General features: G+C 35.5%; 1 protein-coding gene across 4 annotated transcripts in view; it reads right to left on the bottom strand.

The window, feature by feature from the left end:
- The window catches only part of MAP3K7 (mitogen-activated protein kinase kinase kinase 7), a 68,262-nt gene that overhangs the window by 5,159 nt on the left and 38,922 nt on the right, over positions 1–24,181 (bottom strand). For 2 of the 4 annotated variants that reach the window (XM_070418069.1, XM_070418067.1), the window contains 3 exons: positions 22,203–22,283; positions 18,304–18,368; positions 4,000–4,108 (listed from right to left, as the gene is read on the bottom strand). In XM_070418069.1, coding sequence (XP_070274170.1) covers positions 4,000–4,108; positions 18,304–18,368; positions 22,203–22,283 — 255 coding nt within the window. The remainder of the gene's footprint in view (positions 1–3,999; positions 4,109–18,303; positions 18,369–22,202; positions 22,284–24,181) is intronic. The other 2 variants (XM_070418068.1, XM_070418070.1) reach the window with 1 other exon arrangement.

Raw genomic sequence — 24,181 nt, 5'->3', positions numbered from 1 at the left:
CTTCCAGTGGGTCACCTCCAATGTATATAGATTCTAGTGAGTCCCCAACCCTCCTAATGAGAATCACTGTGGAAAATGAGAGAGATTATTGATTGGGGATATAGTACACATAAGAAAACTGTGGCTCAAAGTCATGCCCAAACTGTTAAATGGGTTAATTCAAACAACCAGTCAAATTTTATCAAACTGTTTGAACAGATAGCTTTTGTTTGTATTTTAATAGAGGTAAACTGCCCTAACTACTTGCTTGAGAAGCATGGAATGGCCTTTTCCCGACATTAATATTTAAATACAATTCCAGAAGCAGGCAGGATAACTGTGAAGTAAGATGGACTTTTCTATTTCAGAAGTAGCTGCTTTCCCACTGTTAGTAGAGAACAAATGAACTAAACAAGTGAGCTGCTCTTCAGCCCTTTTTCTGACAAGCAACTGACTGAAAGAGTAGTGTGGATAAAGGCAAGGTCAGGGTAGCAGCAAGGCTCTGCATCCAATGCACGAAAAAACTTAAGAGTTTGATGGCTCAGTAACATCCTGACTTATTGTTGACCGGTACTCTAATAGCTTTTTGATTTTTTTTTTAAACTATTGAGAATGTGTTTGCAAATAACTCCAAAAGCTAAGCTAACAGACCAAATGATATAATGCATATAAGAAATACCACGCAATACTGGCATATGATAAGCACTCAACACATAGTGGTTATTATTCTTGTTATTGATACTAAATGGAGAATAAGGAAGAAAGGGCGTTTAAAAACACTCAAGTTTGTATTTCAGATTGAACAGTAATGTTTATTAAAGATAGAATAACAGTATTGCCTAGGAGAGCCTTATTTACCCTAAAATCATACAGTAATATAAAAGTTTTTCTGAAATGGCTAAATGAGAAGTATAGTTAATTTGTTATCTTTCTGACCAACCCTCTCCCTGTTCCCAACAGCTGTTTCAAACTAGGCTCCCATGGAACACTACTTGCCACTAAGTTAAAATTGGTTAAAAATGATTTCTCCTTGCCCTGGCCAGAGTGGTTGGAATGCTGTCCTGTATACTGAAAGGTCACAGGTTCGATCCCCGGTCGGAATGAGTAGGAGAGGCAACAAATCTATGTTGCACTCTCGCATTGATGTCTCTCTCTCTAAAATCAATAAACAAGCCCTAGCTGGTTTAGCTCAGTGGATAGAGCATCGGCCTGCAGACTGAAGGGTCCTGGGTTCGATTCCGGTCAAGGGCACATGCCTGGATTGTGGGCTCGATCCCCAGTGGGGATGTGCAGGAAGCAACTGATTAACGATTCTGTCTCATTCTATCTCTCTATCCATCTACCTTCCTTTCTGAAATCAATATATATTAAAATGAGTAAACATATCCCTGGGTGAGAATTAAAAAATAAATTAAAAAAATAATAAATGATTTCCTCTTGACTTTATAGAAACAACTGTCTTGAAAAATTTTCAATTTAACACTTCCACTCCTATTATTCATTCTTAAATCTTTGATACTTGATGTATCTTATTAATCAGTACCCTGTATCTGTGTTTCAGAATTAAGTATAATATGTCAATGTTTCACAATATTCTGGGAGTGGAAAAAAGTCCAAATATTTATTCAAACAATTAAAGCCCTTCAATGGTGGGAACCTAAGGTCCTTTGTTAGATATTAGTTTTTCTCTAAACCAAGAAGTGAGATTTCACTTTCTCACTTATACACAAACTGAACTTTAGTTCTTACTGTCTAATAGTAATAACTGATTATAAGACACTTCTAAGAAGGTGTTCCCTTCATGTGGAGTATTGTCTTCTTTCTGCTTTATGATTAAAGAATAAGTCTCACAATTTTACAAAATGTTGCAGACGACACTAGGTTTTACCTAATTGATTTTAGCTATTAAAATTCTCAGCTGGCACTACAAATTTAGTAGTTTATTACATATCATGACTACTTTACTTTTATATGTCTGTATCATGACACTCTAATCAGATTATAACAATGGGCCATGTCTTATACTTCTATCTTGGCCAAGTTCTAAGCCCAGGAGAAACTCACCAGTGAGTTTTCCTAAGTTCTGTGGCTTCCTCTACTAGGCCCAGGCAACTCTCTCACTATACATTTATCTTTTTTTATTTTTTTAAATCTCTACTATGTTATAAATAGAAACCCAGAAACCCACAAGCACTCATTATGTACGATGATTATTAAATTGTTCTGCTCTTTATTTTTCTCTGGAAAATACATAGAACGCTTTCCTATTTAAATAATAATAATAAAAGAAATAATTAGGTTGTTTTAACTTATGTATGCACTTCTAATTTTTTCCTGAATCAGTGAACCTTCAAAGAAAAAGGGTTTATCTACCCCTTCCCTGTAATTTATTATATTAGCTTGGTTAGCAACACTTTTTTTAGAAATTGTGCAAAGCTGAACTTCATTAATTATAAATTTAAAGCAGAGCCTCAACTTCTAAAATTGCATTCAACATTATTTAAAAATGATAACCACACATTTGTAATAATTTCAAGGTAAAGAAAAAAATCAGCTAATATAACAAGTTGGACCTATGTACGATTTCCAGCTATTGATATTTTGTGGTACTTTAGGTTCCAGAAAAGAAAAAAAACGAGATGGGAGAGCACATGAAGTAGAAACACAGCAGTTAAGTGAGATGGACCTAAGAGAATTTGATTTTATCCTCATGTTGAGTTTAGTCCAGGCTGAAGTCAGGAGGCCTGCCATGTGGAGTCCCAGATTTAGGCAAATGCTGTAATGTCAGGGAGAGTACTCCCTCACTGAGGATTTAGGAACCAAAAAGAGCTATTACCTGACTGTCAATGATCAAATCTGTCAAGAGCATTTCCCTGTCTGTCTCTGAGCAAAAGCATGTCATGATGAATTCTGCACATGTGCCGAGTAGTGGTAAATGTTTTGAGCAATCCTAGGTTGGATTGTGCTAGGAGTCAAACTTAGAAGAGTTTTTGCTACCGCTAAATTTAAACTTACTAAAACTAGAGAGTACACCCCTGGCTAAACATAGTCCTATCTTACATGACACAGAGAAAGGCCACCCAATTTTTTAAATTATAAATTTGATTAAACCAAGCCAAATATTTATAAATACTTATAAGCAGTATTTTAGTTTGTAAATTCAGAGAGCTGACTTTTTAATTTCAATTTAATTGCCACTATTAATAACATAATTGATTTTATATAAAATCCCAAATGGTTTAATTTTCCAAGGTCTAAGAGATTGTTGTTTGTTCTCTGACATCATAACATATAAATAATTTTTATAGGAGCATACTGCTGAGTATTTATCAAGGTATTCTTCTAGTGCAGAGGAAAAGTTAATTCCACTATGACATATAATTTTCTGCTTGCCCATAATGAAACTATTCTATCACTAGATTTTAATACTAATATTTTGACCAGTTAAGTTATTCATGTTAGGAAGTTTTAATAACTCTTAACAGACTTTTAAAGGCCCATTTAACAGACTATATAACCAAAATGAAGTTTCCCTATTATTTAAAATTGATTCAAAAGGTCACAATCAGAAATTTTTTCTAAGGTACCTGGTATCTTTAAAACAAAAGATTGAGATGAAGATGATTATTTTTACCATTCTGCTGAATTTAGGGATTTAGAAGATAATGACTTTACTACTACCATGCAGTAGAATGGATCATAATAGGACAATAACAGACTAAAGTATCAAGAATACAATATCTCCTCTTTGGGAAAACCCCAAACAAACCATCTTCAAAATACATGTTTAGTATCTGGGTGAAAAAAAATGCGAGGGCTAATGGTCTCCGTCTCAGTACTCAAAAAGACATTTTTAAGTTTATTACTAAATATTTTTTTATTAATATGAAAATCTAAACTACTGTATAATGCCTGCGTTCATTCTGTTGTGTAATTACAATTACAGTAATGACACAACTAAATGAAAATAAACATGGTAAATTCCACTTCATAATTAAAATGAGAAAATAAACTGGTCACCTGTGGAATCATCAGGGGTCCATGGATGACTTCGAGCTGACTTTTCTGAGGTTGGTCCTGAGGTAGTAGTGATCATTCTGATGCTAGGACTGGATGACCTACTGCTCACCTATAGGAAAAAGTTACAGGAGATTTATTTTTTTTTAAATGACAAGAAAAAAATTTCCATTATAAGGCAAAGGACAGAATTGCATTTTTATCAGTAGAGGTCCCAAAACACTCTTGCAAAAAAACCAAAAACACCTCAAATCCTCTACACACATAATATATATACACACACATCCTGAACACTTGATCACTAATGGTCTAAAGTGTTTGTTTTGACTGCCTGCTGCACCCAGAGGACCAGGTGTAAAATCTTGGGCCTTTGTAGGGTGGGAGTAAAGCTGGAGAACCTTCATGCTTAAAATCAAAAGCCAAGAAAGGCTTCACACTCAGGGAAAGAAGGAACGAGGAAAAATAAATCTATCCTACGAAAGAAGATAAGCAAATTTGTGGCTCTGGGTGTAGGGGAGAAAATGTATTCACTGTGAATCTGCAAAAAGTTTCCAGAATTGATGAAGATATAATAAATCCCAACCATAACAAATCCAGAGAAAAAAATAAGAGAAAATTTACAATACCGAGTTAAACATGGGGCAAATTATAATCAAGTTCTAGAAAACAAAGTCAAATAGAAAAGAGTAAAAAGCAGCATAGAGAAAAGATAGATTACCTATAAAAAAAATACCAGTTAGATTCTTAATAGCAACCAGAAGAAATTAGAATTATCTTCAAACTTCTAAAATAAAATAACTGAGAACCATAATTGTTTAGCCAACAAAAATGTGAAGAATAAGGTCAGAATAACATTCTCAGATGAGCAAAAACAGAGTCTAGCATTCATAGACTCTTACCATAAGTTTTCTATAACTTTCCATAAGACTCTTTCCATAAGTTCTTCAGGGAGAAGAAAAATGTTTCCCTAATGGAAGGGCCAAATTGAAATGAGGATTATTGGTAAACACAAGTATGAATCCATACACCAAAAATATTAAACAATGAAAACAATGATTAATTTATAGAAATACAAAATAAATAAATAATATGGTACTAAAATCTGAATAATAATAGCATCAGCAAGAGGAACATAAATTTAAAAATACTTATATTGTTCAGGATGAGGGTGAAGATATTAACTTTAGGTTGGGAGTGAATGTTAAAATTTCACAGTTAATTACTAAAAGTAATAATATACCTAACTCTCCGATCAGAGAGAAAGAATGGAATAAGAAATATACTTATTATTGCCGAAACTGGTTTGGCTCAGTGGATAGAGCGTCGGCCTGCGGACTGAAGGGTCCCGGGTTCGATTCCGGTCAAGGGCATGTACCTGGGTTGCGGCCACATCCCCAGTGGGGAGTGTGCAGGAGGCAGCTGATCGATGTTTCTCTCTCATCGATGTTTCAAACTCTCTATCTCTCTCCCTTCCTCTCTGTAAAAAATTAATAAAATATATTTAAAAAAAAAAAAAAAAAAAAAAAAAAAAAAAAGAAATATACTTATTGAATTCAAAAGATGGCAAAAAAAAGGAGGTAAAAAAAATAAAGCACAAAATGAGAGAACAGTAATCATCTATCTATATAAAACCCTAATATGCCAATCGACTGAATGGCAGAACTACCAGTAGGCGGGGGCGGGGCTGGCCAGCAGGCGGTTCCAGGCCACCAGCCAAGGCGGGTGCCAGCGGGGGCCTTCCGATCGCCCCGCTGGTCGCCCCACAGATCAGCCTTGATTGCCAGCCAGGCTTAGGGACCTACCTGCACGAATTTCGAGCACTGGGCCTCTAGTAATAAATATAAATGAATTATATTCTCCAGTTAGATATTTAAAAAATCAGATTATCAGGCTAGATTAAATGCTGTATAAACAGACATATCTAATTTACAGAGATAGAGAAAACAAAAGGTTAAAGAATAAAACAAGATAACTAGGCAAAAACTACCCCAAATAAGGTTATATAGCTACTAGAGGCCCGGTGCACAAAATTTGTGCACAGAATTGGGGGGGGGGGGGGGGGGGTGTGTGTGTGTCGCTCAGCCAGGCCTGCACCCTCTCACAATCTGGGACCCCTTAGGGGATATCCAACTGCCGGTTTAGGCCCGCTCGCCTGCCTACCTGATCACCCCTCTGTCTGCCTGCCTGATCTCCCCTAACTGCTCACCTGCCTGCCTGATTGCCCCTAACCGTCTTTGCCTGCCTGCCTGGTCACCCCTAACCACTCACCTGCTCGCCTGACTTGCCTGCCTGCCTGATCGCCCCTAACTGCTCACCTGCCTGCCTGATTGCTCCTAACCTCTCACCTGCCTGCCTGGTCACCCCAACTACCTCTGCCTTGGCCCCTGCCATGGCGGCTTGGTCTAGAATGACATCGGAAAGGTCGTTCAGCTGTCCGGTCTAATTAGCATATTATGCTTTTATTATTATAGATATTAATATCACAGAGAATATATTTTAGAGCATAAAAAATTACTAGGGCCCTAGCTAGTTTGGCTCAGTGGACAGAGTGTCAGCCTGCAGACTGAAGGGTCTCAGGTTCGATTCTGGTCAAGGGCATATGCTTGGTTGCAGGCACGATCCCCAGTAGGAGGCATGCAGGAGGCAGCCAATCAATGATTCCCTCTCATCATTGATGTTTCTATATCTCTTTCCCATCCTATCTGAAATCAATAAAAAAATATTTTAAAAAAATTACTAGGGAAAGAGATTCAGAATATAACAGTTGAAAATTTACATGCTGTGCCTATTACAATATAGGTTGTACCTATACATAGCTTCCAAAGAGATAAAACAATAAAACTTTGAGAAACATTCATGATCAATCATAATGAGATACAATATTTACTAATCCTCTGTAGCCTTAGCAGGTTTCGCTAAGTGGATAGAGAGCCAGCCTGCGGACTGAAGGGTCCTGGGTTCAATTCTGCTCAAGGGCACATATCTCAATTGCAGGCTCGATCTCTAGCTCTGGTCGAAGCGTGTGAGGAAGGCAACCAATGCGTCTCTCTCATATCATGTTTCTCTTTCTGTCTCTCCCCATCCCTTCCATTCTCTCTAAAAAAAGTCAAAAATCAATGGAAAAATACCCTCGGGCGAGGATTAACAACAACAAAAACCCCCTCTATAAATGATACATAAAATCAGACCAAGGAACAAAACATGTACACAGTACAACCTGAACTCCATGAACCCTATGCCTGAGAAATGAGAACATGAATTTTTTAAAGCACCCAGGGAACATTTATGAAATCTGGTCATACAGTAGGCAATAAAATAGTTCTCAAAAAAGTTTAAAAATTTAGTATCATATAAGCCATATCTTTTTGTATTGATTCACAAATAATCTTTAAAGAAACGCATGTTTAAACATTTAAAAACACTTCTAAATAACTCACTGGTCAAAAAAACCAAAATGAAAATTAAAAAGTATTTGAACTGAATTTTAACTCAAATCACACTAAAACTGTGGCATGCAATTAAAGAAGCACTTAGAGAAAAATATTTAATTTCAAATATTTATGTGAAAAAGTCAGAAGCAGTGATAATTTACAAGCTAAGGATTTAACTTACATAGTTAAAAAAAAGAGCCAAGCTAATAAGGTTCCCAAAAGAAACAAAATAAGAATGAGAGAATACTATAAAAATTTTGTGGTTAGTAAATAAAAAACAAAAACAAAACAAACCAAAGTGAAATACTAATTCCAAAAAACATATAAATTACCAAAATTTCTATACATTATAGAAAAAAACAAAAAAAAACCCTCAATCCATAAATTATGAAAATTTCTATACTTTATAGAAAATAGCAAGGTTTTACTGGTGAGTTCTACCAAATATCCAAGAAGACATTTTTCATCTTAAAGAAATTATTCTTGAAAGAATGAGAAACAGTTCCTGACTCATTCAGCAACAGAAATATATAAAAGTTGAGGTTATTCTACAAATGAACAGGTCACTTGACATTAGGAATTCTATTCATGCAATTCACTATTAAAAAATTAAAAAAAAACCTCAATAGACACATAAAAAGTATTTCAGAAAATTTAACATCCATTTATAAAAATACATTTAACGAACTTAAACGTCATTTAAGAGAATTTCTTAGCCAGACAAATGCTACTAATAAAAAGTCCAGAAACAGAATATACAATAGAAAATGACATTGTGGGTTGGCGAGAGGATGACACGGAGATCACAGGTAAAGAATACACAGGAGACTCAGGGGCATTGATCATGTTCCCTTTCTTATGTTGGGTGGTGGGCTCATAAGTGTTCATTTTATCATTAGGTTTCATTGCTTACATATTACATGTGTTCTTGTCTATGTATTTATATATCATATATTTAAAACTCTCAAGGACATATAAACTAAAATGGATTTCATAAGAATTTTTTTTCTTGAGGTGTTATTAAATACCCAATAGGATATGGAGTTATATAAAGTCAAACATAAAAAATAAATTCATAAAGGATTTTCTGTCCAGTTTCAGTATGTAAACACAGGAACACTCAAAGACTGCATCAAATAAAAATGAGAGGCTGCACAGTAGTGTAAAGTACCCGTCAGGAGAAATTATGAGATATGAGTTCTAATTATGGTGTAATGTCTGATTTAGTTTACCTCAAGAAGTCTTGCTTTCCTTATGTGAAGAAGGGGTGGGGCTGAGTTAAGAATGTGATGACTTTCAGTGTTCCCTCCAGTGCTAAAATTCTATGAGTTTAAACATTGAAAACCCACAGTGGATTGAGGATACTAAATAATGAAAGGCACACATAATAATTTAAGAGATTAAATCATAAAATAATTTGGAAGAAAAGAATAAGTGTTGGAATGTTACTTTCTTCTGGGTACCTATTGAAATTGCTTCAGAAATTCCCAAAAGCTTTTCTATACCATTAACAATTTAAAAACTCGGTATCAGACTGGTAGTTCCAAAACCTTAGTTCATTCATATCACTTATAAAGGAGCCCTGTGCACCACAATGCTCATTCTGTTTTCTCCTTGCTAATTCTTCTCCATCATGTAAGGCCCAGCTCATGTTCCCTTCAACAGATTTGCTCATTCTTGCTACATCCCTGGTTCTTTGTACACAAAGCCAGAACCTGTGTAACAAGAGAGGAGTGCCTAGCAGTGTTCAGAACAGAAAATGTCTACTGGTTATTATTGGGTCAGTTCTGAAATTCTCACCCTGATCTTCCTCAACTTCCATAGGCAGTTTATCTTACTTATCCAGATCATGCCTCCTCTGACAATTCCTTATATCCTGTTTCCCTTCCTGCTTTTAAGCTTGCCCTTATATTCATTCAAGGATTATATGGTATAGTGCAAAGAGCACATATGAAATGGAAATATATATAACTGCCACTTTTATAGGTCAAAAACTGTCAAATGTCAGAAAATTCACATGATTTAGTCCAGCGATTTTCAACCTTTTTCATCTCATGGCACACATAAGCTAATTACTAAAATTCTGTGGCACACCAAAAAATATATTTTTTTCCAACCTGAAAAAAAGGTATAATTTTGATTTATTCACACCTGATAGTTGTTGTGTTGGTTGTTATTTTTTTAATTTGACAATCTAAGGAAAAAGAGGCCAGTGCCCTTGACTAAATAGTCAGGTACTATATGTTTTAAAAATTCTCACTGATTTAGTCTAATACTTGGGAGACCTGGTTTAAATCTCAGTTCTGCTATTTATAGCTGTGTAAACTGAAACAAGTAACTTACCCTCTCTGAGCTGTAGGCTCATCATTTATCAAGTGTGGATGACAAATAGCAATAGTTAAAGTCAGGCCTTGGAGACAATACAACCCAGAGTCTGAGTCTCTGGTCTGCCATTTAGAGCACTGTGGCTTTGGGTAAGCTCTTTAGCTTCTAAGACTCAATAATAAAATGAAGACAGTATTACCTATCTCACCAGGTTGTGAAAAATCAAATGAAATAATATACTTGAAGTGTCTTGACATAAAGATGGGAATATATGAGATTTGTAGCACCCAACAATTCCCTCTCTAGATTAAAAAAATCACAGTTCTTATATAAAACATATTCAGTGACTAAACCCTATCACAAAGACATTTTTCTCCTTGAATTTTGGCTGTATTCATAGCCTGTCCTACATACTAGTAAACTTCATCTTGAGTCACAAATGCTTTATACTTTCCAAGTTTGTGATTTTGCAAAAGCACAAAAATCTCCTAAGGGCAGAGATCATGTGTACTTTTGTATTACAGTCCTCAGGATTCAGAAAATTACTGACTATATAATAACCACATAATCAATACTCATTGAATAAAATGATAACATAAGCTGTTGGCACTCAGAAATAATACTAGTGCTTAGGCTTATTTACCTTTTATACATAAGAAGAGTAAGAATACACACCAAAGAGAACCAGTGATGAAATATATCTCCTATTTTTAGATTGCTATTACCCTTGGTACAACAACTACAGATATTATGACATTATTGCTGAGTCTTTTTAACCTCTTTTACTGAAAGCAAGTCTTGTGATTTAAAAAGAGTACAATGATTTGACCATAGTTATACTGTAATTTGTACTGTAAAACATTTATAAAACATTTTTTCAAAATGCTAGCAGAGGAGGGTTTCATAGTCAACCTAATTTTATATTAATAGTTTTACTTTAACATTTTAAGAGAAATAAATACAAGTGTTTGTGACATGTGAGACTCAGTATCAGTTATAAGATATTAAATAAGATACAAGTAATAATTAGGTTTACAAAATACAAGAATAGATTTTGTATACTAAAAAAGCCACTGAACATCTGTCATATTAAGACAAAAAATCCTATTTGGACCAACTATGAATTATAGTATTCCTTAAGTTTATATCTTTCCCAAGAGAATTCTTTGTTACTTATTTCTTTTCATCTCATGTGCAGCCATTTCTTTCCTACTTCAAATTTCCTACAGCTCAGCCCTAACCGGTTTGGTTCAGTGGATAGAGCGTCGGCCTGCGGACTCAAGGGTCCCAGGTTCGATTCCAGTCGGGGGCATGTACCTTGGTTGCGGGCACATCCCCAGTGGGGAGTGTGCAGGAGGCAGCTGATTGATGTTTCTCTCTCATCGATGTTTCTAACTCTCTATCCCTCTCCCATCCTCTCTGTAAAAAATCAATAAAAATATTAAAAAAAAAAAATTTCCTATAGCTATAAAACTAAGAAAACAAGGCTAATATTTTTAGGTCAAGTTTCAAAACTAGTGGTTCTTTAAAGCTTCAAGAAAAGCTCTAAAGAGCTACATATAAATCCCTCAAAAGTCTTCAGATTTCGAGGAATTGATCTCTCAATGAATAATATATACCTACACTAATAAAAGAGAAACATGCAAATTGGTGTCACTCCACTACACCCACCAGCCAATCAGGATGGGTATGCAAATTAACCCAACAAAGATGGTGGTTAATTTGCATACGCAGGCGTGGAGTGAAGATTGAAGACTGAAGACTGAAGAGGCTTGGCTTCTCCGCTGCAGCCAGACCAAAGGCCTGGGTCCCGGGTGCCGGAGGAAAACTGGTGCCAGCAGCCAGGGGAAGGAAGGCCTATTGCGCGAATCTTTGAGCAATGGGCTTCTAGTGTTTATATAAAAAAACTAAGTATTTTTAAATAAGCCATAACTGTATTTTTTGAATACCTGAAAAATAAAAGGCATAGATGAGAGGTATAGGTAATAACCTGACTATTTTTAAAAAATCTAGTTTGTGGGCTCAATTTGTGTTATTAATTACAACTTGCTATGGAAAATATCTTATTTTATAGTAGCTATTTTTAAAAAACCACTGGTAAAATTACAATGGCCATAACGTTCTCAAACTATTAACTTATTTAGGTTGCTCCTTCAAGATATTGCAATTACTTTTTTTTATGCTTACATGAACTGCAAAATTTAAGAGATATAGAGAAACCTGAATCACGATAAGAATTGGATACAGCCCTGATTGGTTTGGCTCAGTGGATAGAGCGTCAGCCTGCGGACTGAAGGGTCCCAGGTTCGATTCCAGTCAAGGGCATGTACTTTGGTTGCGGGCACATCTCCAGTAGGGGGTGTGCAGGAGGCAGCTAACTGATGTTTCTCTTTCATCAATGTTTCTAACTCTCTATCTCTCTTTCTTCCTCTCTGTAAAAAACCAATAAAATATATTAAAAAAAAAAAGAACTGGATACGAAAGTAGGTATGAAAAACAGAAATACTCACATAGCAATTTAAGGCAGCAAAAGAATAATAAGCCAAATTTAAACTGCAGGGACAAATTACCATCAATAGACATGAACAAGAATTGGACGTGGACCAGAACTTTATCTCTATATTTATAAAAAGAAATTGGGTGTTATTTTACAGACAAAAATAAAGCTTTGCTTCTTTTCATGTCTCACCTGAAAGACTGGGAAAATATTTTCATGAGGCAAGAATTTATGGCCAGTGCAACTATTTAGACTGACATTTTAAAGTTATTTAAAACCCTCACAAACCTAAGTTGCTAAAATTATACAAGCACAAAACACAGAGATTAAATGTCAAATTATACGATATTCTTGCTAAAGGAACACTTGAATGACATAAATATTAAAAAGAAATAGACCTCAGTTGGTAATCTGGATTTATAAGGGCATTTCCTCTAGTATGACAGTCACAGATACTTCAATTAAATCCATACATGGCAGGGTATACTGAAAACATTGTTTTCTAATCTGAAGGTACTGGTTCAATCTAATTCTGGTTTCACTATAGTGCACAATAAGAAAATTTTAGAATTTTATTATTCTTATATGGTCTTTAAATTCTCTAATATAAAGACAAAATTTCTATGAACCAATAATTATTTAAAACTATTATGTAAGCTTCTGATTTAGAATTTCATAGAAAATATTTATACCAAAGGTGCAGTTGAAGATGGACATAAATTATATCCCTTAAATAAAAAAATGTATGATAATACATCTCTGAATATGTGATTAAAGGCCTTTAAGGCAAATATTTTCCATAATCCCTTATAGAAGCTTCTCCTATGATACAGAAAGAACAGAATGCCAGTAAGTTTTACTTCTTTCCAAGTGCTTTACTTCTGGATAGTAATACCCTATAGTGAGAATAAGGAAATAGTAAGAGCCCTGGAAGGCACACTCTGGGGTGTAGGCATACAACATGTATTAAGCATCTACTGTGTGTCTGGTATTTTCATCCTATATAATAAAGAGGAAATATGCAAATTGACTGTCATGCCCTCGCACAAGATGGCCACCACAATATGGCCAGCAGGGGAGGGCAGTTGGGGGCAACCGTGCCAGCAGGGGAGGGCAGTTGGGGCGATCAGGCCAGCAGGGGAGTGGTTAGGGGGTGATCAGGCTGGCAGGCAGAAGTGGTTAGGGGCAATCAGGCAGGCAGGCAGGCGAGTGGTTGGGAGTTAGCAGTCCCAGATTGTGAGAGGGATGTCCCTATGGGATCGGGCCTAAACCAGCAGTCGGACATCCCCTGAGGGGTTGCAGATTGGAGAGGGTGCAGGCTGGGCTGAGGGACACCCCCCTCCCCCGACCCAGTGCACAAATTTCATGCACCGGGCCTCTAGTATGTTATAAGAACCATGAGGTATGGGTATTATGGTCCCCACTGGAAGATGAGGTTATTGAAGTTTAGGGAAATGAAGCAACTTGCCCAAAGTCACCTATTTGACTAATAAAAGTAGATTCTAAACTCCCTACAAAAGTATAGTATGTCTAGCTTTCTAAATAATTATAATCGCATTGTCTTCCAGTTGTGATTTTTACTGACATCAGACCCCACCAAAAGAAATCTTGAAAATAGATCTATATTATATGCATTCTCAGAAAGGGTAGGCAGGTATACATGAGAATGTATAATTTTAGTGAAATGTAGAAAGGCTCACCCAGATGTATAAAACATAAATTTGTGCAGTCATCTGTAGAAATTTTTTATCAAGGTGGTTTAGCCTTGCTCAATCATATGATAGATACAGTGAACATTCAACATCACTATTTAAATAATTAATGACAATGCAGACTATTGGAAGCCAAAACACTTGACATTAAAGAAATCTAGGATTACTTTAGCATATGTACCATTCAGTTTTATATACACAATGGATGATACAGTGTAGAGTTTGGGTGCTTTGGATTCAGATCTGGATTTAAAACTTGGTGATATCCCAGCCAGGCATGGTTCAGTGGTTAAGTGTGGACCTATGAACCAGGAAGTCGAGGTTCAATTCCTGGTCAGGGCACATGCCCGGGTTGCAGGGTTGAAGGCTTAATCCTCAGTGTGGGGCGTGCAGGAGGCAGCTGATCAATGGTTCTCTCTCACTGTTGATGTTTCTACCTCTTTCTAACTCTCCTGTCCTCTCTGAAATCAATAAAAATATATTAAAAGAAAAAAAACAAAACTTGGTGATAGCAATTACTGATGGTGTAAGGGAAGTTAAGAGACTTGGGTAAGTTTCTCTAACCCTCAGTTTCTCAATCCACAAAATGAGGAAAATAAGCAATACAAATTTATAGGGTTAAGATTAAATAACATATATTAAAGGCCTGACTGGCACAAAGTTGGTACACAAATAAATGGCACCTGTTATTGTTATAGCTTTTAAGTGATCTGGAGATAAGATCTGCTCAAACTATATCCCAAAAAACCAGAAACACCAATCAGAAAGGATATATGCACCCCTATGTTCATAGCAGCACAATTTACAATAGCTACTAAGATTTAGAAACAGCCTAAGTGCCCATCAGCAGATGAGAGGATTAAAAAACTTTGGTACATCTACACAATGGAATACTATGCTGCTATAAAAAAGAAGGAACTTTGACCATTTGCCACAGCATGGATGGAACTGGAGAGCATTATGCTAAGTGAAATAAGCCAGTCGGAGAAAGATAAATATCACATGATCTCACTCATATGTGGGATATAATAATCAACATAATTTGAAGAACAAGAATAGATCCAGAGACAAATGGTAGGGGAGGGGGGCAGTTAGAGAGCAACCAAAGGACTTGTATGCATGCATATTAGCATAACCAATGGTCACAGACACTGGGGTGGTGGGGGCTTGCCCGGGGTGGGAATGGCTTGGGGAGGGGGGTGTCAATGGGGAAAAAGCAGACACATGTAACGCTTTAGAGAAAAAAAAAAATCTGCTCAATTGTGCTCCTTGGGGACTGGGCCTTCTTGGTAGTCTATGCCCCCCTGACCGCACCCCCCCTCGCCCCGCCCCATGCAGCCAAAGACCAAAAGGAACACACCTGGAGTAGGAGAAGTTGGGTTTAATTTTTGTTGAAGAGAACCAGAAAGCTCACCATGGGGCATTGTGGAGTGTCTCAGTAAGAGGGCTTTATAAAGAGCTTATTATAGGATTTGGAATTTTGTTTTGTGATTTGGGGAAGCTCCAAGGAAGGAGGGGTTCACTCTAGATTGGCTACTGCCACAAAGCAAGGGCAATTCTACAGGGAGGACAGACCAGAGTGAGGCTAAAGCTACAACTGGACAAGCAGCAGCAGCCACTCATATCAGCTGGGAGAAGGCAGTTTGGCATTTCGTGGGTGACACAGTGACCTTGTTTTTGTCTGTGCTTAGGCAACATTTCAAAATGGTCTTGTTTTGTCTCATCTTACCATGGTCTCAACATAACCTTGTCTACTGGTGTTCTGAGAAACTGTTTATGTTCTAACAACACTGAGGCCTCAGTGTCAGATCAATTCCTGGATATCAGCGGCTGCTTTTTCTCAGTATCTTTTCAAAGTATCTAGGAGGCCAGATCCATTACATGTGCTTAATAAGCTTCCTGATTTAATTAATTAATTTAAAACTGAGTCTACAAAAATACTTACACTACTACTTTTAATAAAGAAGCTTGCTTGGTTCACTATACCTCTCAAAAGAAGTGGCAGTATAAAAACAACCAATTTAATTTTATTACAGATGGAAAGTCTAAGTGATCTTATTAAGATCAGTCTTGAACCAAGAGCTAAAACACAGACTCTGGTCATTTTACCTTCCTCTATAAGATGTAATGTTATACTTCATTAGTAGGTTCTCTCTTCCTCTGATGACTACTAGGTGGGCAAATTATTTTCTTCATCAATCACCATGGTCTTAACAAAAAAACAAACAAGCAAATCTGGTGCATATGCTTAATCATTGCTTAGCCAGACCTTGAAAAGAATTATACCTTTAATTTTAAAAATCCATATTATGCATACCTTTCTTCTTCAAATGATGAATGTCATTTTCATGAGTAATATAAATTATTTAATGGTCAATTATCATAACAGCTTTAGGGGAAAATGTTTTCATAGTACACTTTAGTACATTTTGGGCTTACTGTTTGCCATTCTTATCCCAAACTGGATATTAAGCATTTTAAGTTTCTAATACTTCAGTAATTTTGAAAGAGTGAATCAATTTTAAAAACTGGCTATATATCACCTATTTTAGAATACATTTTACTGCCATGTCATACTCCCCTCACTCCAGCTCTTTTGGAGTAATCCATGACAACTCATGCTACTGACTGCCCCACAATCATGGTCTGCCTCAGTTCCAGTGTTTTCCTACTTGAAGATATTGTAAATGAAAAGCATAACAATCATAATCTCAAGTAACACAGAACTTGTGAGGAAATAAGCAAGGCTTGGTGTGGTGAGGTCAGTGCTGAATTATAGCAAGGCCTTTATTAGAGGACATAGAAAAGCACTTGTTCTAGCAGATGCTCCTGAACTGTCTAGGGCAAGCTTCTCATTCCTACTCAACAGGAGAACACTTGGCTAGAGTTTCTCATAACTGGAATATCAAGAGCAATAGTAAACAGTTAAAAAGGTTGAGCTCATCAAGCCTGTAAAGAATCAAAGCAAATACCAGATGTTAAACTATCTGTTACTAAATGCCCTCATTAATACTTTAAGTATTTGAGGGGGAGAAAAGTGGAAAACTTCATTCAGAAGTTCTGGAGTCTCACAAAAGCAGATATATTGAAAAAAGCTGCTATTAAATAAATAAAATCAAGATTTAGAGTGACTTAATATAATAAAATACATAATAAAGTAATATGTGTATATATATTTTATCTATGTATGTACATATCTGTGAGTATGAGTGTGTGTGTGTGTGTGTGTGTGTGTGTAGGTACTGTGAGAAATAAAAATATTTCCAGATATAAATGAAGATCAAGGGTATTTACCATTTAAATATCTCAAGTGATTTTTGTTAGTTAAGTTGATGCCAATAAAGGCTTTCAAATTTTTATTAACAACTACAAAGAATCTCCAAAATTAAAAGTATGTTATAAAAATGAAATATCTTTCTAGGACAAAAAGTACTAATACATTTTACCATAAATTAAATCACATTGTTTATAATATATAATCCTATAATTTTATATGAATATGGACCATGTGATATTTTTATTAATTCAAATGGATGCTATACTCACAAAATTTACTTTTTTCTGCACAACTGAAAAAAAGAATCAACAAACACCTCATAATTAGTTCTCATTCATTTTAAGGATATGACTTATGTAATATATGTTATATATATCAAGTTTAACAATTTGAATAAGAGATAAAAAAACAATGACTAAGCTGCAACTTTTATATACTTGGGGGAGTCAAAACTCTGTACTAGTCAGTAATGGCTTAATTATAGCACTGTCTGGATCATCTACAAAAAAGCAATGATAAAGAGATAAGAGGAGTTTAGCAGAGCATCCAGAAATATAAAGATGAAGAATAAAAATCTTAACCACTGGGATAGAAGCTATTCTAGAATTTATCCATCTGCTTAGTAAATATTGTCTTAACTTAGTATTTCATAAAATTATAAATCCAGTGAATATGACAAATTAAAAGATGTTAAGAGTCCTCCAGGTATGTCAGTGTTCTATGTGATTTCAGTGGAATGACATCTTATTGGGGAAATAGTTCATGATTTCCTTTAGAGGACAATGATAATTATTAAATTACAAGACTAAATACTTCCTTATTAAAGCATACATAAAAAACACATAACATGCACAGAGTGCTATTTCCTAAATTATCCTTCAAGTTAAATTAATAATGGCACCCAGATTTTTTTCCTAAGAACTTAATTCATGTATAAATAAACTTCTCTATCACAATTTTAAGTCAACTCATAAAATAATTTTGCAGAGTATATATTACAGTTAATTCTTTATTTCTGCCCATTATTATTCTTCAAAGACTGAGAATTTGAATGTTAAGTCTTACCTGACCAGGTTCTGTTCCAGTAACAGTCAAGTCTTGGATGGATCTACGTCTTGGCTGTCCGTTGCCTTTTAAAAAATAAAAGAAGTAAAATACCGAAATCTATTCAGACATACAATAAGGATTTGATTGCTACAGTAGGAAGTTCAAATTTGTTGCTCCTTGAATCTATACAAAATGTTTGTGAGAAAAAAACTGAATTTATTATTTAAAAAATAAAAAGAAAGGTGTAAAAATAAAAGGGGGGTGGGGGAGAGAAACAGCTGGAATGTTTTAACTCAAAAGTTGCCGGCCTACAACAAAGCATGTCCTAATACAATAACCACTCCTACCACACGAGTAGCTGCTGAACTCTCTCCCACCATCTTCTGTCATGTATTTAAATAGATGAATGCTTGGGGGGTGGGGCTGATGACGGCATCTATTTCAAGGGCCTTACGTTACAGCTTCTACAGCAAGACAGCTATCAGGTTGTAAGACATGACTGACTTTAACCAACAGCAGTACCTTCTTCATTTCAGGGCCTAAAAGGATGCTTAGGCTTAAAATTGATTAAACCTAGTCACACTTACTTAAGCCCATTAGTCTTTGTCAGACTCAGGTAATCTGTTAGTTGTGAACAACTCTTTAATTTCCTACTGGAGATGAATGACTCTCATTCTGTTCTCAAATATACAGCTTGTTTAAATGGGCTATTGAGTTAATCCTGCTTTAGGAACTTCTATGCTGTAATAATTTAAAAATCAATTCATGAAAGAATTCTATAAATTTAAGTCTTCAACAAAAGAGAATGAATTAAGCATTAGCTTCACTCAGCACTTTTATTTGGGATGAGAGATCAGCTGTCTAAAAGGAAACACCGAAATATTATGAGTAACAGCTGACACAATACTCGAAATTCTTTTGACTCTGAAAGCTATATTATGCAATTTCTCAACTGTGGGCAGCCCCAGGAACATGTACTCTAATAGCTGTGCCCTGATCAGCAGGCAGAATTCATTCTTAAAATTTACACTTCCATATTCTAAGTATCTTATTTTAAACCAATCAGCAATATAATTTAGCACATTAATCCATTAGACCCCATTACTACTTTACACATAAACTAAAAGGATCTTACAATAAAATAATGTTTGATGCAATAATGTGTAGTGAATATAAAAGCTCAAATGTATAGCCACCCTTGAAAGTGTAAGACATCATCACTCTTTTCCATTTTAAACTATGTTTAAAATTCTTTATGTAATTATAACTCAAAAATGTACTTCAAATTTCATTTTATTCCAGTTCCAACTTTTGATTACAAACTAACAGAGCAACAAACTGCACATTTATGGAATCAGGCACACTAAGATACTTTTATGAAAACTTTTAACTATCCCTGTTTTTGGAAGACAAAAAAGATCCCCACTACCGTCATGACTAATAAGCAATTTTAGGCACATTTCATTCAACACAATCATTCTAAAATTAGCTTACATGAGACAGGCTTGTAAAAGTGTCTGGAATTCTCTTTTCAGATAAGCAACATTTGTGAACCTGGGGAACCACCCAGCACATGTGTCTAAAAATCATTACATCACCACTGCAATAACAACAAAAACAAACTCAAATCTAGGTGAAGGTTAAGAGAAAGGGGAAGTAAAAACTTTTAAGGAAATAGGGTAAAGAAGAGCTGACAGTTCACAAATGCCATAAAATGAAAAATCTTTTAAGCTATAGCATGAGTCAAAGCAAGCAATATTAAGCAATGTATTTAATTAGCAGAACCAAAGCAGAAACCATTTGGCAAATAGTTCAGACAAAGCAGAAAAGGATTACAATCAACAAATACTTGTTGCTCCAATATTAAATTTTAGGTTGTAATTTAGAAATATGAATGTAAAAAAATATCAAATACCTATCATTAAAAGTGAAAATTACTGGGTGTGTTCTTAGTAAATTTAGATTGATTCTGAATTTTTTTGCAACTAAATACTAATTTAGAAACTCACTTATTTTACATTTGTTAATGGTTCCTTGATATGTGAATATCTATGTTACACATGGTAGTATAAAAGAACAAAAAGTAGAAAAGAGGAGCAAGATGCCTATCTAACCAGGTTTTCTTAGCACTGGCACTACTGACATTTTAGGCTGGACAAATCTTGGCTGTGGTAGGCTGTCTGGTACAGTGTTGATGTTTAGCAGGATCCCTAGCTTCTGCCTACTATATGTCAGCAGCACCTGCCAACTGCGACAACCAAAAATGTTTCCAGACATTGCCAAATGTGCCCTGGGAGGGGGAGAGGGGGGCAAATTCACCCTGACTGAGAACCACTGAGACTATTATTTTCTCCTATTCTCTCTCCCTCATCTTGTATAGTATTGGCTGTATTGCCCACTGTGTGTGTGTGTGTGTGTGTGTGTGTGTGTGTGTGTGTGTATGTTTACCCCTAAGACCTGGATTAAGATTGTACTATCATTTGCCTAAATTTTCCTGATTCCCTCAAACATTTATATAATCACAGTTCAGCAATATGTGTGTAAAATGCTGCCACTTTAGTTAGAATATTATTCCCTTAAACATATAGTACCTTTTACCATGAAGTAAAATGATCTCAAGTACTTGTTAATTTTGAAAGCAACCCATGACTCAATAAATAAAAGTACAATGTAACAAACAGGTTAACTCTATTCTCTGAACAGCAATAGTGATGATATAAAACAAACTACTTTGATAACCAGAATGAAAAGTAATTACGCTAAAAAAAATGGTTTTGTATACATAAAATGGCCCCTAGGAATTGTATAATTTATATTTTATACATATTTATAATTTATATGGATCCTAGATGTATGCTAATTCCTGGCCACTGAACCTCAATTATAATTTGTTAAACAGGCACAATTTATTAAACACTATGTAAAAGACATTGACCAGTTCTGATTCAATCAATACTAAATAACAAAGACATTGTCTCTATCCTCAGTTTTCAGTTTCCTTGAGGAGAAAAAAAAAACCCACTAGGTATTCAATAGTACGCTAAAAGCACAATCACAGGCAAAGTACCAGAGTGCTAGAGAATTCACCCAAAGCAAACCCATGAATGTGTGGAAGGGAAATGTAATTTTCTTATCAAAATTTGGGGGCAGGAGGTAGAGGAAAACCTGAAGCAGAGGGATAAAGAAATGATAATTTGGATAACACATATTAACCAATATTGAAGGTCACAGATGCCATTAAAGCTTCTATCAAAAATGGTGATTTAGAACTTTAAGTACCATGTGTGAGTTAGGTATAAAAAGTAATTTGTGGGAAGACTGTCCTGATAATGCACAAGAATCAGAACTGAACATGATTCTTTGGCAAGATACCATGCAAAACAGCAAATCTCATTTAATTTTACTTTCTGTTTTCTAAGTTAAGGCAAAATGGTATTTAGCAATCCTCTTTTCTCAACTTCATATTTCACTTGCTACCAACAGAAAGAGGCTGGGATAGAAAGCCTAGCGGACACCCCTAAAATAGTAACTAAGAAAGAAAAGGAGCCAAGGACAACAAATATTTTTTAAATAGTTGTTTCCTCTTTCTGCTGGGTGCAAAAAAGGTCTGGGTTCAGTTTATCTACTCACCTAAAAGCTGAGAGGAAGTTGTTAAAGTCTGGGCAGGCATTCTCCCTTCTGTGAAAAGGTTTACTTTGCCTTCTATTTTATCCTCATTTTTGGATATCTGAGGTATCCTGTCAAGCCCACTTCAGTGTAGATAAATGTATACATTTTCAATCTGTCTCCCTAATTACTGCATGCAAGGTACCTATTTTCATGTCCTACAAAAATTGGAGCAAGAAGCATTTTGTAAGTACCAGGGATCATTATTCCGGTTCCACAGTTATTAGACCAACTCAGGTGGCCTATGATACCTGATATGACGATCTCAGGGACATCCAGAATGTTGCCAAATGAAGCAGTTTTACGATGGCCCCGTTTAGGCTTGGAACAGGCTGCAAAAACACATATACACAGTATACATGCAAACAACCACAAAAGTAACACAGAAAACAATAAATTACAAAAACGAAATAGTTTTCAAATAGTTATGTTAATAACACTCCGTGCAGAAAGGCATGCAGAACTATCTGACTTTTCATCCATGCTCAGAAAAGGCGTGATTAAGGAGCAAACAACTACCAATACAAGATGTTTCACACACTGGCTTTAATTAGCAGAAGAAAAAAAAAGAAAAGAAAAGAAAAGGGACAGAGACAAACAAAGCTGCAGGGTAATGAGGAAGCTAAATACAAATATGTTCATAGAGACAATCTACCTAAGTGAAACCACTGATATACAATGGAGGGGCTAGGATGAAAGTGGGGAGGAAGAGAGGAGTTAAAAGAAATAAGCTACCATATTTGTTTTATTATAAAAATATAGGAATATATGTTCAAGTTAGGTGTTTTTTGAAGTGTGCTATAAAGTAGAATTCATTGGTTAAATTACAATTATTGCATCAAAGTATAAAATGTATATGCTTTTATAATTATAAATATTTACATATACTTCTAGTAGACTGAGTATTTATTGTAGTTTCAAAGTTTAGGGTATATTCCTGCTAAACATGAATAGTGTTGAAAAGCTAGAGAAAATGAACCTTTCAAAGTAAGGTAATTCACTAAAAACATCTGAACTGTGTAGAATTCAATGACTGTTCAATAGCACCTATTCTACATTTAGGCAGAAAAAGGATAGGGTAATTTAAATGCGTATAGTTATCTTTAACTTAGTGAAATGTCATTTCTGTAAAGAATAGTTATAAACCAGTACCTGACTAGAATATTGACACCGGCAGATATAAAATTATTATAGCACTACTTCCTGTTTTAAGGAGGAAATCACTATTTGGCAGGTCTATCTTGAATGATATCCCTGAAACGGAAAAGATTCCCCCAAGTGTGAGGGCATATCCCTACTTATCTGATACTACAGTGAGTCTCCCCCCCTCCACAGAAACACTTGTGACTCATAGAGCAGATGAGCTTATCAGTGGCTAGTGATCTCCCATCAACTTGATCGTTTCTGAAGATCCATCTGTATGGCAGAGACTGCTGGTGCCCTCCCAATCATTATTTTCCCCTTTTTCTTAGCAACAGAGCCCTGACTTTACTCTGGAAAAGCTCCATGAAGAGCTTGGATATGTGCCCTTTGGCCTTCTCCTAATTTTTCCTTCCTGATGTCTGGATTGTGTGGATGTGATGATTGGAGCTGTAACAACAATCTGGAGCACCCAAGTATCTATGAGGATGGAAGCCACATAATAGGGACTGTGGCACAGAGGGACAGAAGGAATCTAGTTGCCTAATGATCATGAAGCCTACCTCCAGATTTGTTTAAGTGTGAACAATAAAAGTTTATGTGTTAGACACTGTTATTTTGGACACTCTGTTATATCGACCTGATTCTAATGCTGACTAATAAAATCATTGATCATGATTAGTTGAAGTCAAGTATAGTATGATTGTCCTCTGGACAACTTCTATCTGAAAATAACTCCACACAAAATGAGAATATTCAATTTAGAAAAAAACCAAATGAATGACAAAAGATCTAAAAAACAAACAAAACAAAAACCTGGTTAGTTAATTTTTAAAATACATATATGCTAATATACATGTACATACATATATAACTATGGGACACTATGAAAGACTGATTTTTTGTTTACATTTCCACATTTTTCACAAAAGAAATGTATTTAGGTGTATAATGACTTCCCTCTACTCCTGGGGGAATCAGAAAGAAGGCAAATTAAACCACCATTACTAAAATGAAACCTAGCTAGAAAAGAAGGTTAGATGTTTACGCAGGTAACAACACATATAATTTTTGTGTGTGACCAGTCCTT

The sequence above is a fragment of the Myotis yumanensis genome, unplaced genomic scaffold (genome assembly GCF_028538775.1).
Source record: "Myotis yumanensis isolate MYYU_CA2020_CCGP unplaced genomic scaffold, mMyoYum1.0.hap1 SCAF_6, whole genome shotgun sequence".
Classification (NCBI taxonomy): domain Eukaryota; kingdom Metazoa; phylum Chordata; class Mammalia; order Chiroptera; family Vespertilionidae; genus Myotis; species Myotis yumanensis.
Note: the sequence above shows the minus strand (reverse complement) of the source record. Positions and strands in the feature narration are given on the sequence as shown.